Source organism: Rhamphochromis longiceps, linkage group LG23 (assembly GCF_057381845.1).
Source record: "Rhamphochromis longiceps isolate RC_006_pf linkage group LG23, R_longiceps_female_GT1.1, whole genome shotgun sequence".
Classification (NCBI taxonomy): Eukaryota; Metazoa; Chordata; class Actinopteri; order Cichliformes; family Cichlidae; genus Rhamphochromis; species Rhamphochromis longiceps.
In genome coordinates, this window is record NC_140578.1 from 18,526,120 (window position 1) to 18,546,588 (window position 20,469).

At 39.5% G+C, this 20,469-nt stretch overlaps 2 protein-coding genes across 2 annotated transcripts; both read right to left on the reverse strand.

Moving 5' to 3' along the window:
• Positions 1–5,061: 5,061 nt before the first annotated feature.
• Positions 5,062–10,810, reverse strand: LOC146641593 (T-cell surface glycoprotein CD4-like). The gene is made up of 3 exons (XM_085399579.1): positions 10,725–10,810; positions 6,973–7,287; positions 5,062–6,469 (listed from the first exon to the last, which is right to left on the reverse strand). Exons 1-3 carry the CDS (start codon positions 10,807–10,809, stop codon positions 6,351–6,353), a joined length of 519 nt encoding a protein of 172 aa, XP_085255705.1. The 5' UTR covers position 10,810; the 3' UTR covers positions 5,062–6,350.
• Positions 10,811–13,421: 2,611 nt separating this feature from the next.
• On the reverse strand, positions 13,422–16,021 carry LOC146641594 (uncharacterized). The gene is made up of 3 exons (XM_085399576.1): positions 15,924–16,021; positions 14,676–14,990; positions 13,422–13,642 (listed from the first exon to the last, which is right to left on the reverse strand). Exons 1-3 carry the CDS (start codon positions 16,003–16,005, stop codon positions 13,506–13,508), a joined length of 534 nt encoding a protein of 177 aa, XP_085255702.1. The 5' UTR covers positions 16,006–16,021; the 3' UTR covers positions 13,422–13,505.
• Between the last annotated feature and the right edge of the window lie 4,448 nt (positions 16,022–20,469).

Consider the following 20,469-nt stretch of genomic DNA (forward strand, 5'->3'; position numbering starts at 1 on the left):
ATATTTTATTTTCCTTCTTTTTCTTCACATTCAAGCTGATTATAATCAGAATTAGAAGTATTAAAAAAAATATACTAAAGTTTGTATTCCCATCTACTGATATTATTGTATCATTATGTTAACATAGCACAAGGTTCAGTTAGCTTTGCACAAAAATAGATGCTCACTCAAAAGCAGAATTTGTCAGCCATGATCATATGACATTAAAGTATCCAGATTACAAATGCAATGTCGATGACTTTTGGGGTGACTGTGGGTTTGTGCTCCACCCCACGGCTGTATGTTTCCCGATTTATGAAATCCTGGAAACACCCCTGCTTATACCTTCTTTTTTCTCCAATTTCCCTTTATCTTTTTGTGTTTTAATAATTGAATATGTTCATTTTGTGTGATAAATATTTTGTGTGTGTGCATGCTTTCAGAGATATTGGGTTTCTGTTCACAGTCACTGCACTGATTGAAGGCAGAATAAATAACATGAAAACTTTCAACCTGGCAGCTGTGTAAGGTGAGCGATTCTCTAAAAGATACACGCAGACATCATCAAACTGGGGCTCTTGTAGAGATGTTACCCCAGAATTGATAGTTTCTCTTCATATCTTCATTTTTGCTCCATGGATAGATGATCCAATTTGTCTTGGCCTGAGGCAGGTGAACAAAAACAAAACTTTTGTCCAGCAGTACGACTGACTGTCCACTACTGGGAGTCTGATGTTTTGCTCACCAGGGTAGCAAGTCGGTCACGTGACTGTATACTGTATGATGAGATAAGTTCATATTGCTTGAATGTGTTGTTACAGTAAACAAGAGCAGAATAAATGAAAACAAACTCAACAAAAACCTCTCAGCTTTGAAATGAAAATACACCAGAATGTATCAAAAATGAATCAGATGTGCAAATATCACATTATTATGAACAAGAGCAGCTTAAAGAACCCCCAGAAAACCCCGAAAGACATTTCAAAGAAATACATTTAAACTTCTTGAACATCACATTGTAATACCATGGCCCTTGTAACCCACTGTTTATTTCTGGCCACTAGCTCCCACAAGATTTGGGTTGGGTCCTGTAGGATGCCAGATGCCAATGCTGGGCTCTACCACAGAACTCCAGGTGTGTTTAACTCCTACTTCATATGCAAATTTCAGAGGTGAAATGAAACCCTGCCCTCCTACGTACACACTGGCAGTCTCAAAAAAATGATTAACGATTTTTTTTGCACTAGCAGCAGTAGTGAATGACAGTACCGACCAGTCTGTGTTGGAAACCGTGCTTCATTAAGAGTTAATGAGAAAGATCAGAAATGTGAGGTTTGTAGTGAGATGCAGGTGGCCCGGCATTGACTTGATGTCTCCAGATGAAGGTCCAGAAAAATTCGTCTCAGGTTTGGAGACACATTTATCTGCAATAAGATAAACCACATGAGGCAGTAGCTTTGATATCACTTCTTTTTCTTGCATCCTATACATCTTCTAATGATATAATGTGGCATAGGATTCAGAATGAAAAGAAACTTCTGAATTATTAATCCAAGCAGTTTTTCACACTGGGAAGATGCTTCTTTATTGACTGTAAGAACCAGAAGAGTTTTGAGTGCTATAAGATTATATGCTGTTTGTGGGGAGTGTGATCGGTAGGAGTTCTAATTTAACTGTATTGTTTGAGCACATTAACTAAACCACATGCCATAGATGGGAAAATGTTGCTTACATCGCTTCACTGAAATTGGATATTCTCCAACTATAAGATCTCTGACGGTTGTTTGACATCATTTATTATGCCTGCCTGGATGTTTTGTTTGACCACAGTGATACGAGCACACTGAGCTGTGGGAGGAGTCTGAGTGCGACCAACCTGACACAGTGACCTCGATGACCTTGAAGTCCATCTGTGGGATGATGCACTTATAGAAATTGCTGTCTGATATCTGGATGCTCTTCAGGAGGACAGAGACGTTTCCCTCTATGTACAGATGAGGAAAGCTCTGAACCTGCCCTCTAAAAGTCTGATGTTGAAAGCAAACATCTGTGTTGCCATCAGTGATGTCCAACAGGATTCTGCCTTCTCTGTCCTCCCAAAGAACCTCAAACCTCTGAGATAAACGCTGCAGCTCGGAGCAGATGCAGGGCAGCAGGACGTCATGTCCAGCCGGAGTGCAGACATCCAGAATGCTCACTGACAGATACACAATGTGTGTAACAGGAATAGGACGATATATAAAAGCATGGCTCAGTGTGAGCTACACATGAGATAATGTTTAGCAAAGCCCCTCACAGATCCCAGTCTGATCTCTCTGTTCTGAAAACATCAAACACACTGATCACTGCAGACGTCTGCGGGGGATTTAAACCCTTCCAGTGATTGAGAACGAAAAGGAACACAGAGGAAGACTCACCTTTGTCAAAGCTGATGATGAAGATGGTGAAGAGGACAGCGGGGCTGTAAAGCAAAGATATAATGTGTCAACACACGACTGCAAATATATCTCAGTGAGAGCAGGTGAACTACAGGCCTCTCCCCAGTCTCTGAATACTGCAGTTTGGCTGAACAGGGCACAGATACAGGCCACTTTAAACTCCCAGCAGACCACAGGTGAGGCAGCGTTTTAGCTGCAGACATTAAATTGGATATGTTTGAAAAGACCCGAGGAACTCACAGACAGCGCATACAAATAGAGAACAGGCTCTGGTGATTCTGCAACTTTGCAGTCACTGTGTTTTCCATGCTCCCCTCCGACTGCAGCTAGCTACAAAGTGATCAATCCTAGCTATTTTGTCAGCCTTCCTGGTGCTGCCCACTGAACTCACTGCATTTCCTGTGCAGCAGAGCCGCAGACCACACCCTGCAGCACACCCAAGGATTTGTGTGGCAGTTTCACTTTTTTTGCCATGAACGAACACAAATTATATTCTGACATCTTGAGATTACAACTAATTCAAAACTCTGCCATTCATTTGTCCCATTGGAGCTTAGTAAGGCATCATATGCCCCGTCGGATACTAATATCACACAAAGTTGCTTGACTGGGCAAAAATGGGCAACTCTTATAACCTGGTAGGAAACACAAAGAATAATAAATTTCAAGTGTTGAGTTTACAACAAAAGCCTCAATTGTGTCATTTATTACAGTAAATCACAACGAAAGAGCATTTTAAAAAAGGCATTTTAATAAGTTTCAACCAGAAGTGGCTGTGATGGAGCCAAGTGGTATAACTGGATGCATATAATTATTATATTTCTACATATACAATTATAGTATTGATATATTTAAGCAGCTGAAGTTGGAGCAAAAAGTAAAAAAAAATAAAAGCATGTGAACTAGACAGAAATGGCCATCATAGAGGGTTAAATCATATTTGATCAGAGACTGAAGCTTTGAGCAACACCTAGTGGCCGTATGACACCGCCGCTCCAATACAAGCTTCGTAATTAAAGGTCCATCGTCCATGAACCACTGTTTTAAATCGTCTTCAGTGCAGAAAAATGCATGTGACCAAGGGCGTCACATGATTGGATCAACACTATCAAATGGTTTGGACCATTTGATAGTGTTACGTAACGTGTGAGATGCGTGTGAACGTGTTTTTGAAAGCAGGAGAAAAGAAACTAAAAACTGTTTCCACAGGCACGCCTTCTTCCAACCACTGCTTTACACAAGTTTATAGATCCATCTTTGCAAAACTGTATTTATATCATTTGCATAAGCCCAAGTTACAGCCAGCACTTTGTTACAGACACATTCTTCTGCTGTCTCCTATTTCACCACTAGATGTCGCTGAAACTGAGCTTTGAATGAATGAAGTGGTTCAATACTGGTGCATTTCTTCATTTGGGCATCACAAGTTACACCCAAAGCCATCAAGCTGCTGTTGAACTCCAAGTTTAAGGAACACGTATCCCCAACAATATGTCACTGCTGCACCACTAACTTATCCAAAGAGTGTCCATCAGTCTTGAACAAGCTCTGCTTCTGCCCTGTGCTCTGCTACTTGCACTATAGTCTCCAGCACATCAGTCCATCCACACAGAGCCACAGCCCTGAGCTTCGAATGTGGTGGAGGAAACCACGCAGAGAGCTGGCTCCAGGCTGGAAGACTGTGCTGAAACTAAAAGAGTGCTTGTGATCAAAATAAAGCCTTTTAGCACGCCAAGTGTACGCTGTGTGCATCCAGTCTCTTCACAGTGACAAAAGCATCATTTGCTGCTGGCTGACTGTCTACAGTCATAGACACAGTGACCTCAGTCCCTCCCCTCTGTACAATCTCCTTGTTGTTGTGTTCCACTTAAAATGTGTAAACATTAACGCAAGCGGGCTTCAACTATTTCAGAGCTGCTGCTGTGATTTCAGTCAAATCGAATCTTTTGATGTTTGGTTTTAGTCTTTTTCATTATTAGTGCATTTATAGCAAATGCCAGAACCCAGACTTAAGAAGCAGCATCAAGCTTGTGATAACAAATGTTTACCTAATTATAAAAAAACCAAGAGACCAAAGGTGTAATAACAGCTGTGTATTGTCTTTTATATCTGTAGAAAGTATTTAAACCCAGGGCTTTTCCGGTTCAGGAGAGACTGCTGGTCGTTTGTTCTGCGATGGCTGCTCTCGCCAAGCTTGGTTATGTTTTTTTTTTATTTTTATTAAAGGATAATAGCTACTACTCACCGTTTGTCTGCAAACTTTATTAAATGAAAACTTCCACAACACTATAAAACAGCAGGGCTGGAATGCATTGTGCAGACATAATTTTTGCAGTCCGACTTCTGCATATTGTAGCGTCAACATGGAAGACATCCGCATCACATTGTTAAGGAGAGACGAGTGTAAGAGGAAGTGTATCAGAGCATCAGTCAGCTGCTTCAGGTCCAGCAGGAGGCGAGGAATCAGAGAAAAACTCAGAGTTTGTTGCAGAAGACCTGGCAGTGAGCAGGTGAGGTTCACAGAGTCTATTGCCATGGTAACTGACTCAGAGTTAAGTAAATTCTCATTCTGGAACAGAAAACCTCAGTGTCCCTGATCTCAGGATTAACAAAGTTGTTAACTACACCTGCTTCCAGCCCAGATTAACAGATTAACTGATTGGTTGACAAGCATCTTTTTTTGTTGTTTTTCAAAGAAAGATAACTCCATCTCCACCTTCACAATGTAATTTCTAATAGTTAAAATCATCCTGGTCACAAAAGATAAATTCAAACAAAAGAGGATCCAGTTATGTTCTCTGAGGGACACCTTGAGAAAAGTTTCTTACTAAATGTTCCACTTTAACAGTACAGAAAAGCCAAATATTATTTGTTCTAACTACCAAACAGTGCTCCTTAGTGTCTTGATGCATGCTCAATCGTTTATACTGCACTAAACTGCCCAGTATTTTTGTGCAACATTTGAATAACACAAAGTTAGTCTATTTAGTTTGGTTTTCAGGATGTTTCACAATAAAAAAAAAACATAATTTATTAAAACACACCAAATCCAATATGTGATTACAAATTATTACATCAGACATTTAAATGTACAGTCTTTACCTTTAAATCTAACCTCTCTTCTTTCTCTCCTGTCCTCTTTCTTATCTTATCTTATCTTGTCTTTTTCCATCTCTGAGTGAAGTTAGCGCATTCTTTTTTCGCCCTGTGAAATACAGCAGCTGGACCTTTAGCTAACGACACACTGTGAGACAAATTGAAATCAAACAATTTGTGTGTTTGCTGATGTTTGTTAATCTGATAGAAACACTGTAGAAATTTTGAATCGTGGAGAAACGTTACTCCCTTTATGATTATTCCTATTCTGTAGCATTAGCTAGATGCTGAGTACAACTTTGGGACACCTGCACTGTTTCCGGCCCACTTTAACCCCCGAGTATACAGCTATTGATGATACTGTTGAAAGAAAAGTAAGGAGTCTGTTTTAAAAATGTGAGGAGTAGAAAATACAAATATTTGTTTAAAAATGTAGGAAGTAAAAGTCAGAAGTTAGAAAAATAAATATTCCTGTAAAGTACAGATACCTAAAAACTCTACCTAAGTACAGTAACAAAGTAATTACGTCCCACCTCTGGTTGCTGGTACTGCTGTTCACGCACCGACAGCTAACGTGTTTGTTACTTTGACACATTTGCTGCATCTATTTTTAGTTTTTTTTTTTTTATTGTTTTCTCTCAGCTTCTCATCTCCACTTTTAGTCACTTCTTCCACACTACATTTTTCTAGCTGAGTGAGCGCACAGCAAAGTTAGGGAAGGGACATTACATTAAAAGATGTGACTGAAAATGAACAAATGGGCTGTTGTCCATCCTTGTATTGTGGGTGCATAGCAGCACTTCAAGCCGGCCCGTTGGCCCACTGGGAAATGCCAGATTACCAGTCCAGCCCTGGCATTAACTTTAAAGAGCAGAAAAGCACAAACAGAGGAGCAGAGAGGAGAACCAGGTGGTGGCTGAAGGAGGTTACTGTTGCACCATGTGATGTGGGTTTCTCTGCAACACAAAATACAAAACATAATTTTAATAAGAGTTGACAGTATGAAAAAAACAAACCAAAAAAACATAAATTATTATTTTTTCTTTCAAGGAAGAAAACCTGAACTTGTGATCCTCATTTAGACTGAAACCAGCTACAAGAAGCACATCCTCTTAGTGGTACAGTAAATTAACCATGCATTCTAGTGAGTCAGTAAGCTCTCGATGATCTGTTTCCTGTTTGATCCAATTGGTTTTTAACATTACTGCTGCTTCTAGAAATAAACCTGACACTGAAATACAGGAATATAATTTGTGAGTTGATCAGAAACAAGCAATAGATCATCTTTAAACACAAGGACCAATTATACAAAACACCCACAAGAAGTTCTGTCTGCTGTCTGCTGTTCTGTCATCTGATGCCACAGGTGTAAGCAGTCGTTCCGGTGTAGCACATTTAATCTATTGATGTTTGTCTGTATTCCACCTTCCTAATAAGGTGCTCGTGCTGCTGAACTGACCTGTGACATTCAGAGTCATCTTGGCCTGATAGTCCACTTTGGGGATGTCGCACTCGTATGGGCCGGCATCGTCCATCCTCAGATCCTTTATGAGGATGGAAAGGTTTCCGTTCTTGTAATAGTCTGGGAAGCTGAACACTCGACCTGTGAACTTTGCATCTATTTTATCCTGTCTGCTGTTGATGATGTCCAATACAACTTTGTCATCCTTGTCCCTCCAGAAGGCAGTGACCGGCTCGGACAGCTGGTTAGAGCAGATGCAAGGCAGGAGGACCTCATCCCCGATGAAGCCAGTCCTCACAGACTGGCTGCTGCCTGCAGGACAACAGGACAGGTGAGTAACAGGTTACCTGTGCACAGCTCCACCACAGCTCTTTGGTTTAGCACATTTGGTGACCTCAGTAACACAGCAGAATCAACACTTACTGGATGCTCTTCTGCTGGAGGACAAAGTAAAAAACTCAGCAAAAACTCGTGAATTTCTCCAAACATAGAGAGGCCTGTCACTTTTTACTATCATTAAAATCCTCCACATAATGATGAAAAGACTTGAGCTCCAATCCTGGATGCTGGCTTTTCCATTGCTGCTGCACTGCCTAATGAATACTCAGTGCTGTGATGAATCTGAATGGCTGTGAGTGAGTGACCTAAAAACATCAACACCTCATTGCAAAAGTCATTCACTCAAACAGAAGCAGTTCTTTACTGCTATCCCTGCTCAGCTCTAAATCTTTGTTGTTGGACTCAAAGACTGCAGACTACGAACACATTTTTCAAACTTGAATCGAAGTCCTTCAAAGTTCCTCCTACGCCTTGATTTTCAGACTTGACTTCATTGTAACTGAAATCTATACAGATTCTTTCATTATATTTTTATTATAAACTGAATTATTTGTAAACAGTATAGATGAGGTACACTACATTCCCCAAAGTATTCAATTGTCTGCCTTGACATATGAAGTTGAGTGACAGCCCATTCCTAATCCATTTAACATTCTGTCATTGTCCTGGATCTGAGCGACCCAGGGTCCCTGAGCAGTTATGGACATGTGTATTTTTGGTGCTGCTGTCCCTCGTCTTCCTGGTTTGTGTCTGTGTGTGCGTGTCTGTGTGTACTGAGCACTGGTCTACAGGAGTCTTCAGGCCTGGTGGGTGTGCCCTACCAGGTGGCTGGCCACACCTGAGGAAATGATCACACACACCTGCAGCTGATCAACCATCATCGAGGGAGCTACAAGGCAGTGTGGCTGAGAGCTCCTCGACGCTGGATCGTCGAGTGACTTCCTGTCAGTTTCTCAGCAAATGTGCGAAGTAAGTGCCAGTCTGCTGTTGTGTGAAGGTACTCATAGCTGCCTTTGTGTGTGTGTTTCCCAGGATGATTTGTGGAAACGAGGAAGCAGCTGACGCAGTGTACATAGGGAATGGGGACACGGAGCATGGGTGTAGGGAGAATGGTAAATGGCCTGTATTTATATAGCGCTTTACTAGTCCCTAAGGACCCCAAAGCGCTTTACACACCCATTCACGCACACATTCACACACTGGTGATGGCAAGCTACATTGTAGCCACAGCTACCCTGGGGCGCACTGACAGAGGAGAAGACAGGGAGCGGGAGTCGGGAACACACTGGGGATTTATCATTGTGTATTAGTTACGACACTGTAAATAAACGCACTGCTTGCATTGAAGAGTTCTGCATTTTGGGTCCTACTTCCCCACACACCCACAGTTGGCCAGTGCTAATTGTGACACATTCAATTCAATGTTTTTTTTTATATTGCACTAAATCAATACAACAGTTACCTTAAGGTGCTTAATATTGTAAAGCTAAGACACTTGAATGATACAGAGAAAAGCCCAACAATCAGACAACTCCCTATGAGCAACTACTTTGGCAACAGTGGGAAGGAAAAACTCCCTTTTAACAGGAAGAAACTTTCAACAGAACCAGGCACAGGGAGAGACAGCCGTCAGCTGTGACTGGTTGGGGATGAGAGGAAGGAGACAGGACAAAAAGACCTGCTGTGGAAGAAAGACAAAGATGAACATTTCATAGAGCCGTAAGGACCCCACGGACCAATGGATGAAATCAAATGTAATGTCCTTTTCTGCTGGACAAAACAGATATAATGCACTCAGGCACACAAACATATACATCAGCGATTCTTGGCCACCTTGCAGCCTCTTTATTCTGTGCATCACAGTATCAACAGATGCCTTGATCAGCTCTGCTTTTCACTTACATGCAAGTACATACTCACAAAACTGGATCTAAATGCTCTGCTGCTCACAAAGGAAACAAAAACTAGTTCCTTTTTCTGAATTTAGAGAAATAAAAATTTTCACTCTCCGATCTCTGTTTCTTACTGCTGTAGATGTGCGTTCATCCATATATCTTTTTCTGCTTATCCTGGGCTGGACCGTGGGCACAAAACCCTAAGCAGAGAACCCCAGACCTCCCTCTCCCCAGCCACCTCTTGCAGCTTGTCAGGGGGAACACCAAGGTGTTCCCAGGACATGCTGGAGAGATAATTTCTCCAGTGTGTCTTGGGTCTGCCCCGGGGCCTCCTATCAGATGCCCAAACCACCTCAACTTGCTCCATTCAGTGTGGAGATAGTTCATCCACTCCATGTTTAAAAGAAAGGCCAGCTACCCTTCAAAGAGTAAGCTGATTTTTGCCGCTTGTGTCCAGAATTTCGTTCTTTCAGCCAATAACCAAAGCTCATTAAATAGTTCAGGGTAAGGACATAGGTTGAATTGAGTAAATTGAGTGCTTCGCTTTTATGCTAAGCTCTTCACCACGATGGACCGGTACAGTGTCCGCATCACTGAACCTGCGCCAATCCGTCTGTTGATCTCCAGCTCCCCCTCACTCATTTACAAAACCCAGAAATACTTAAACTCCTCCATGTGGAGGTTCTGATTCTCATTCCTGCTGTGTCACACTGCAAATCGCTCCCGACAATACCCTGAGTTGAAGTCCTGGTGCTGTACATGTTTTTGTTTTTTATGTATATATTAAAGAGAAATCACAATCAGACAAGGTGTTTACATTCAGAAAATAACTATAATGTGATCAGTGGAAACTACTGAATAATTAAGGCTGCTTTCTAATGCACAGTAATGGACCTATAGTTCCACACAGATGTTGTTTGTGCATGTTTCCCCTGTTTGCTCGGAAGAACCTGGCCTGATGCAATGACATGAGTCAAAGCATCAACAACATTATCATCACTGAAGTAAAGAAAACAGTAAACTAAAATTAGAAAACCCTGTGTGGCAACTGAAGAGAAAAAAATCCCCATCTAAACCCAAAGAAAAACAAGTTGAAAACCATAATTACAGCAGAGATTACAGGGCTGATCTTCACCCACAGATCCAGACCTCTAATTACAGCTGAGAGCGCTACAGTAGCATGTGGAGGTTTACTCGGCTGGTTTCAACAGGCATGCCTCAGATACCAGTGGTAGGAACTAAAACTGAGATAAAAAAAAAACAAAAAAACCTGCAGACAAATTGAAGTATTCTGTCCTCTAAATTAGGTACAACAAATAGAATAGAATAAAGCCCACCACCCTCACACCTGGTGATCTTTGCTCAACATTCTCCCCCCATGAATCACAGCACTTATATCAGAGAGTGTGTACTAATCTCACCTCACAGCTGTCAGAGTCTGTGAGCTGGAAGGACTCTGAGGTCGTTGTTTCTCCCGATGAATCACAGTAAACAGGTTTTAAAATATAGTCTCACCTGAGCTCAGACTGCACAGCAGACACAGCAGCATCACCGAGCTGCAGAGAGGCGAGCACCGACAGACACTTCTGAGGATGACCATACTTCTTGCTGCTGGTGTCACAACTGAGAGAAAAATGGATCCTCCCCGAGATGAGCTGTGATACCCAGCAGGGCTGTCCTGCCTTACTTTACTTATTTATTTTGTTTATCTGTCTGGTCTCCGCCCATAACCACGGCTGCGTCTTAAAACCAATGCTTGGAGATGACAGAACTTCAGTTGTAAAAAATGCTAGCCAAGTGCCCATTGCTATTTAAAAAATGCAATCTTTCTCAGCAGCTTCTGGATTCTTATTCAATCTGAAGAAGTGCTAACTTTTTCACCCCGTAACCCGTTAACACTCAGGGCTGGATCTACATGGGTGGCTTGGGGTGGCATGTGCCAACCTAAAATAATCTCTTGCCACCCTAGTTTTGTATATGACAATTTATTTATTAAAATAAGCCAGCATTAACAATGTCACCCTAGCTACAATTTATATTGAATATAAACTGTTGAAAACACGCAGTTCTTTGAATCTTTGGGCTGAAGGAGGGACAATACTCGGTGTATAAATGCTCAATCAACAATCATTTATTTCCATACAATTCAACAGTCAGAGCATTACAACGTCCGGACGGGAGAGATGCTACCAGAGGGTCAGGCACATGTCTCAAAATGGTGACGGGTTGCTCAGCTTTTTATAGTCTCTAGTGGCCCCCAGCTAGTCGTAAAAGCCAAAACATCACATTTTTTCTCTGTTACAGCGCCTAAGTTATGACCTCGGCAGTTGTTTCTCTGCTTTCTGTAAGGTGGGGGTGTGGAATGTGGTCTATCTATCTCCCCTGTCTTTAGACACAGAGTCTCCTGCTTACAACCTTCTCTTCATGATTCAACAATTAAGCATGTCAAGAAAACAGTGTAACACATTCCCAGCAGATCAAGGATACAGAGTGATGCACATTTATCTAATGAACTAATATGTGAATATGTTCTGTTAACTCAAAAGTATAATGAGAACTAAACTACATACAGATCACACACTCTATTTTAAAGGGTATAATATGATCTACAGCAGTATTCTAATTCAACTACTTTGATTACATATATAAGGTAACATATAATAACAGAATAATATTACAAAACTCTAAAACTGAATATATTGCATTGTGTTAAAATCCACAGTTAAAAATGATTCAGCCCATAGCGCAGACCGGCTTTATTTCCTGTTGTCAGCAGCAACCAATGCCTATGAGTGCCTGTGGTCTACAGCAATCTCCTGTGGACATTTTGAAAGTTACTCCGCGCTGGCCACCCGTCCTGATTTACTGGGACCAGAACTAAGGGTACAATGATCAGGTGATCTTTTTTATTGAATAAAAAAGATGTATAAATACATAAAATTACCGCTATACTACATTTTTATGTAATAATTAAACATCTCCATCATTAGCATGTATGCAGTGGGTCCTCCTTGTGGCAGAACAAAAGAAAACTGCACAGAAATGTTTAGTCTTATTTAGTTTTAGTCGGGTTTTTATTAAGAATGATAGATGAACCTGCAATATCACACTTAGCGACACAACAAAGGTAAATTCTAAAAAACAACCACAGACGGAGGAAAAGAAAAAAAAAACCTACACAGGCTACTTTTTCCTACATTTCCCACAATGCATCCAGATGTATGTATCAGGTATCAGTTCAATTCCTTGGATTTGTTAGTCTGCCTGTCAATAGATCCTGTTTCTTGGTTTCTCTTTTACTTTTACTGATTTCAGTTTGTGTGCTGGAGGAGGAAAATAGTGTAACAGTCTGCAGCGTAGAGATGGACATAAATTTTATTTTTTATAAAAGGATGAGAACACGATGGTAAAGTGCAAACTCTGTTCAGAACAGAAACGACTGCTTTCTGATGCTAACACAGCTTTGGAGCTTTGCAGCCATGCTAACACATGCTAACGCTAAGCTAGCTAAGAACCCAGAGTGTTGATAAAGCTTAATGAACGCTGACCCCAGTCCAGCAGCCAGACCCCGAACTTCAACAGGTAACAAACCTATGAGCGGTCTGGCTGCAGCGTCCATTTCAACCCGTTTGTGTTGATACAGTAAAATCATCGTGGCAATCGCATTAAAGTCTCTTTGTGTTGTTTTTCATCTTTGCTTTGTGCTGTTGGTTTTGTGTTTACCTCAATCATATATCAACTAAACAAAGTAACAAAGAAAACTTATGGAAATGAAACATTTTGCGAACAATCCGTTGCTCAGCATCAGACAAATGACGAGCAGAATTATTCTAGTGAACTAAAACTAAAAACAGGAGATGGCAAAATTACAAACTTTCTTTACTTAAGTAGAAGTGCAAATGCCTGTGATATAAAATACTCCAGTAAAAGTTAAAATACTGAAGAAACTTTTTTTTTACACAAGTAGACAAGTAACTGAAATGTACTCAAAGTAAGAAAGTATAAAGAATTGAATTGAAGAACAATTCTACTAAATTCTACTTCACTGTTGTACGAAGGTCACTCTATTAATATATTAACATAGCTACTAAAGTGCCGCTTAATGGTTGTTTATAAAGTGCTCAAACTGTGAGTGTTCAGGATATTTTGTACTTATTTGAATCAGAAACAACAGTTGCAGGAAATATAAAACACAGCAGATCAGAGATATCAATTATTTATTAATAAAGGCAATTTAAACAAGACAATACTTTAAGGTGTAATTGAGCTAAACCCGACTTAAGTTTGAACCTGTGTTTACTGTAAAGAACAGAAGAGCACAAACAGAGCAGAGAGGAGAACCAGGAGGTGGTGGTTGGAGCATGTTACAGCTGCACCACTAATCGTAGCAAGGTCAGGATGTGGAGTTGTTATTTTAATAACACCAGGTTTTTCTGCAACACAAAAAAGTTCCAGTTTAATCAGAGCTGAACATGTAAAGAAACACTGAAACACCGAACTGGTGAAGATCATTTGGACTGAAACCTGCCAGAAGGAGCGTATTCTCTTATCTCCACAGTAGAATAACTGTTCATTATAGTCAGTGTTTGAGCTGTAGATGGGCTGTTTCCTGTTTGATCCACTCTGTTTTTAACACTACTGCTGCTTCTTGAAATATACCTGGCACTGAAATACTGAAATAAAAAATGTGGGCAGACAGGAAACAGGAAAAAACAAGGAAGAAAACATCTTTAAACTGAAGGAATTGAATCAAACTGGAGAAAAATCATACAAAACACCCACACGAAGTTCTGTCTGCTTCTGATGCCACGAGTGTAGCTAATTATTCCACTAAGGAATATTCAAGCCACTGATTTTGTCAGTATTCCATCTTTGCATCAAGACACCTATCAAAAAGGACCCAGTGTTTGCTTGTCCACATATGGCTAAAAAGAAGACTCAGAATAATTTTATGAGACAGTTTGGAACAATTTGTTATGAATCCAAATAAAGATATGAGCTGGATTAAGGCTTAAAATTCATTTAAGGAAAAAAGCACAGCTCACAGAATATTGTTCTTTTTCTTGTGGTGCTGCTCTTGCTTTCAGATGCAAATTTCCACTGAATTAAAAAGTCATGTTAAATAAAAGGAGTTAAAATGGTAAGAAAGATGGTCGAAGTTCACAGGTTTCAGTGCAGTTTTCATCTTTGTTAGTGTGATCAACCCAGCTAGCTTCAGTAGGATTTGGTGTTTACTGATCCTGCATGACTTGAAGGGCTGAGTGTGGACTGTAACATCTGACTTTTATTGCTTAAATGTGCTGCAAATAAAAATTAATGTGAACCAAGAACACCTGATTTGAACACTCACTCCAACTCACTGATGACTGCAGCGTGGTCCTTTTCTGCACTTTTCAAAGACCCCTGAGCTGCTGCTGCACAAACACTGAGGTGTTCCTAATAAGGTGCTCATGCTGCTGAACTGACCTGTGACTTTCAGAGTCATCTTGGCCTGATAGTCCACTTTGGGGATGTCGCAGTCATACGGGCCGGCGTCGTCTGCCCTCAGGCCCTTTATGAGGATGGAGAGGTTTCCAGTCTTGTAATGGTTTGGGAAGCTGAACACGCGACCTCTGAACTTTGGATCCATTTTATCCTCTTTGCCGTTGATGATATCCAACACAATTTTGTCATCCTTGTCCCTCCAGAAGGCGGTGACCGGCTCAGACAGCTGTTCAGAGTAGACACAGGGCAGGAGGACCTCATCTCCGATGAAGCCGGTCCTCACAGACTGGCTGCTGCCTGCAAGATGACAGGACAGGTGAGTTACAGGTTACCTGTGCACAGCTTCACCACAGCTCTGTGCTTTAGCTCACTGTGTGCAAAGTCTAGTAGAAAATGTGAATGTAGTATTACTACTGCGACCATCACTAAAACAAACCAGCTAACTAACTAATGTATCAAAAGTTATCCTTGAAATGCTTGGCTATAAAATGAATAGCCACAGGGAACATTATCCTCCATGGAGGGTACCACGAAGAGAAGAACCATCAGAGCTGCAGAAGGCTGTGATGAAGAAAGGGGTGTGTAACCCTGAAGGACCCGACACGGCTCAGAATGCTCACTTTCAGCTACTTCATTTTATTCACAATGACTGAGTTTGTTTGCAATGACTGTGTTGTCAGTTTTTCGTTTCTGCTGCAGCCGTGCCGCAGACCATTAACCTGTTTTTTTTTTTTTTTTTAACTATGTTTCATCCAGTCATAAAGACCCCATGGAGTGTCTGTTTTCTGCATAGTGGACAAAAGGGTTGAATATTTGGGCACAACAACATGCACATAGGCGACTTTCAGTGACCATGCAGCCCATTTTATTGTGTGAGATAGTTGGTATCCACAGTATCAGACTCCCTGCTCAGCTCTGCTCTTCGCTTATATGTAAATATATACTTAAAATTGTGGATTTAAATCATTTGCTTCCCACATAAGGAAGAAAAACTACAAAGATCCCTTCTCTGATTTCATGGCTCAAATGTTATTTTTCACTCTCTGGTCTCTGTTTCATACTGCTGTACATGCATTCTGTACTGATACAGACTGCACTCTGTAAGTCTCAGATATCAGTGGTGCAAGCTAAAAGGACGACGCGCCCCACCGACACTCTGAACTCTTTATTGTCCTCTAAAAATGACACTTTCAGATTTCAGACTGGCTCTTCTTTAAACTCCTCTCTTACCTGAGCTCAGACTACATAGCAGACACAGCAACCCCACTGAGGTCCAGAGATACAAGCCATGAGGGTGAACAGGCCACGGCATGGACACGAGGATGAATACTTCCTGCTGCTAGTGTCTATTACAGTTATTTTTGGAGACACATACCAGTCAACTTTACTAAGACTACGTGGTGGGATTTATCTGGGGTGAGAGTGTGCAGCTGTGACATGTGGAAGGCTCAGTTCTGTAACTCTTCATTTAGCCCTCGTCCTGCATGTTTCAGCTGAGTCCCTTTCTGCTCCACCATCATATCATTATTTTATTTATTTATTCCCCTTTTGTATTTCCTTTTCCTCACAGGAACTGGGGACCCACGAGGCAACTGGATTACAGCAGTTCATTCACTGTTGCTCTCCTGGATCCACTGTCTGCAAGCTTTTCACAGGTGGAGTGTCCTGGAAACAGGGTGAGGTGGAGGCAGATGATCTGCTGTGGTGACCCCTAAATTGAGCAGAAGTGTAGGAAGTCTCTTGGAAGTGAAGACCTCCTTGCACTCTACGAAGACCAACCTCCTGTTTGAAGCAATATTAGAAATCAGTGAAGAAGCTACTTCACCTCCCTCGCTAACACAACGCCCCATTACATTAACAAAGGATCACCTGCTTATTGATAACTGGTGGTTTGTTCACTAGTCTTCGATCAGCTCCAGCCTGGATTCATGGGAAAACAACATTTCCCATAATTCTCTGCACATTGTCAATAGAGCAGATTGGTCATTTTTGTGTTCTGATGATTTTATTCCTTCTTGGGACCTTTATGAAACCTTTGACTCTGTAGAACTTTAGATAACTTCATGTTTCGAACTCTGACACCAGGTGTTTGCGCATGATTGTTGGTGTTTCCTTTTTATTATTGAAGGGACTTTACCTTGCAGCATAAAGCTGGCTGTACCAGAGCTGCATTTCAGTTAGAAAAACAGTGAAATTGGTTCCCTGTTCATATTTTTACAAATAAATAATCATACAACCTTTGACTTGTTTTTTTTATTAATAAAATGTTTTGCTTATAGAATAATTTAGAAAAAAATAATTCTTCTGCCTGCAGTGGAAACTGTTTGAAAGCGAGGCCTCAGCAGTTTATTTTGAGTGAAACTCAGGTTTCAGGTTTCATGTGAAGAGTCCAAAGAAACAAATGAAGATTTCCTGTTTGTTTAAAACAGCGATTCCTCCGAACAGCTCTAACTTTAGCTCTTCTTCATCAGTCACACACAAATAATCTGTCACATTAACAGGAAAAATACTTCAACTTCAAAAACGTTTTAATCTGTTAATACTACACACACAGACATATTTATTGATATAGATAGATAGATAGATAGATAGATAGATAGATAGATAGATAGATGCACACACACACACACACACACACACACACACACACACACACACACACACACACACACACACACACACACACACACACACACACACACACACACACACAGAGAATCGGTAGACACAGTTTAAACAAAAAAAGGAAAGAAAATTTATCTCCAGGGAAATGCAGAAGCTGGATGTGTCACCAAGTGGAGACACACCTTCACTTCTCCAAACACATTTTTATCAAAGAGTTCAGTGTTTTTACAGCTCAGTCGAACTTTAAACACTAACAAAATGCAGTCTGTCCGAAGCAGAAACCAAGAATTTTCAACATACTAAAACTCAAACCAACTGAAGAATCAATAATGTATTTTTTAATGCAAACAAACTGACTTCCTTCACACCTTAAATAGCACACTAGACAATACAAACATTTCACAGTCAATATAATGTATTTAAAACAAGTATTTAAAACAAAACAATACGTGCAGTGAGAGATTCAAATGTTTCTGTAAAGTGCAATATCTTTTTCACTGCTTTTCCAGCAATGATTGTAATAATCAGTGTGAAGAATTTGCTGAACTTTTGGTGTATGTTTCTTTCTTTCTTCTTTTTATTTTTTTTTCCTTTTGCACTTTTTTTTAAAGAAATAATTATATAAATATATAAATGAATAAATAGTCAGTGCATCTTTTTTCACTTCAATGTAGCAGAAAAAACAAATCTGTACAAAATTTTCCATTAACAAGATGACCTCTAAGATTCGCAAACTTAATTGTGAACTTAACACTGCACAGTAGTGTGTTTGCATGCATGTGTGGATGTGTATGTGCACATGCATGTGCATGTGTGCTTGGTTATTTTGCTTGGTTGGCCTGCAGTGGTATTCTACATTGAAAAATTATAAGAAAACCTATTTGAAAGGGAGATTTAAGTTGATTTCATTGATACATGTGTAGATTTTTTTTTTTACATTGTACAGGCACAGTGCACATATAAACATTTTTGAGTACTTGCAAATTGGTTTAAAAAGAGTTTTTATAATGGTTTTATGCCAGTTTTAGACAGGTTGCAGGTTTTATACTGGTTTTCAAAAGATTGCAGGTTTTATACTGGTTTTCAAAAGGTTGCAGGTTTTATAAAACAAACATTTCTCTAATCATTTCTGTCGTAGCACTAAATCTGTATATTACTAATCCTCTCTATTGATTATAGTTAAAATGGTTTGGAACAATAAATAATTTTGAAATAATTGGTTGGCCAACTGTCTTGTTTTTTATAGGAAATGCAGAGCATTTTTGAACTGAAATAAAATGAAATGTAAAAAATATAGTTTGAATATATGTAAATCAATTACCTGGCTTCAACACAAACATATTAGTTCATGTTAATTTGGTTCGATGTGAATACATTAGGTTGGTTAAATTTCAATATATTAGCTTGGTTCAATAATTAAAATATGGCTCTATGTAAAAAAATCAATTTGGATCAATGCAAAATTTAAAGTTTCAGTCAAGACTAGTAATATTGTTTATATCAACATAAAAGTATCAGGTCATATCAAGTGACTCAATTTGGATTCTATGAAGCCAAATATTTTGGATGTGACAATTGGACATCATTTTTTTTTAATTTGAATAGGGTTATTCTTTTTACAGTGTGTATATATATATATGTATATATATATATATATATATATATATATATATATATATATATATATATATATATATATATATATATATATAAATGAATTCAGAGCTTGTTTTTTTTCTTTTCGGACAGGATGCCCAAGACTATATGAAACAGCACTGAGAACAGAATTACCTTACACTTACATATTTACATATGTGAGAGATATTCTTTTATCAAGTACTCAGATATAATAAAATAACACTCAGACACTTCAGCAGTTTAACGTGCACGGGTGAGAGCTCAATGGAGACTCACACCCTGCAGCAGCTCTCTGCCTTTATTTATACACAGCATGAAGCATACAAAAAAGGAAATAACATGATTATCTAGTCGAGCAGGCAGGTGTAACTTCTCAAAACGTTGTGTTCTCTACAAGGTCGTTTCTTATTCTTGGGTGGCGGTTTCCTGCTGCTGACAGATAATGTGACGGCAAACAGTTTCCGTTATAGAGCAAAGAGCCAATGGTTAATTGTGCAGCTGGTTGAGTACAAACAGAAATATAAACACTCTTAGCTGATTATTATATGAATAATAAAACCTTTAAAAGCAAAAATCCTCTGACATGCGTAATCATGGGAACAAGTGGGTTTACAAACAGGAGCAGCTGATTAGCATTAGAAAAGCTGAAATAATACCTCAACTGAAGCCAATTGTACTAAATGCACTATATGTGCACTATTACAAGAATATTTTTCGTTCTATTGCTTTCTATTAATTTATGTAATTTTAAGATAAGCAGGACAGAGTTCTTTAAAAGAAAGATTTACTTATATTCTCAAAAGTTAAGCATGACAGGCTTCTGTTTAAGAAAGAGACCTGTTTTACTGTGTTAATGTTGTCATTTTGAGCTAAAAATAAATGGCTAAATGATCATTTGTTTCCCATATGGTCATAATCACAAAAAATATGCATCTGCTTAAATCAAATTCAAGTCAAATGGTTAAAAAATAATTTCACACACAAAAAAAAAGAGCTACCACACTGGGAAGGGTGAAGACAACTGGGTTGCCCGGCCCTGGCCACGAGGTGTCCCTTATTTATTTTTCAGGGAGTCGGCAACCCTAATTAAAACATCACTGTTGGCCACATGTCGGGAAAGTTATGTGACATTAGCGATGTTTGTAATAACTTGGTTTTAAAGCCTTTACTTCAAAATATATGCCGTTCAATAGTTGACTTTAATCTTACAGAGAATGTGATGATTTTATGGATAATTAAAGTCAGTCATATAACCACAAACACAACAAGCTGAAAGTCAGTGGTGCTGCTCGGTTTGCAGTCCTGAATATTATTATTATTATTAACCTTTATTTAACCAGGAAAAGTCCCATTGAGATTAAAAACCTCTTTTGCAAGGGAGTCCTGGCCAAGAGGCGACAACACGTTGAAATTACAAAGTTACATACATATTATAAATAACAATTACATTTTAAAAACATTTTTCTCTGGCTCTCTCAATCTGGACTTAAAAGCATTTAATGAAATAAGATCT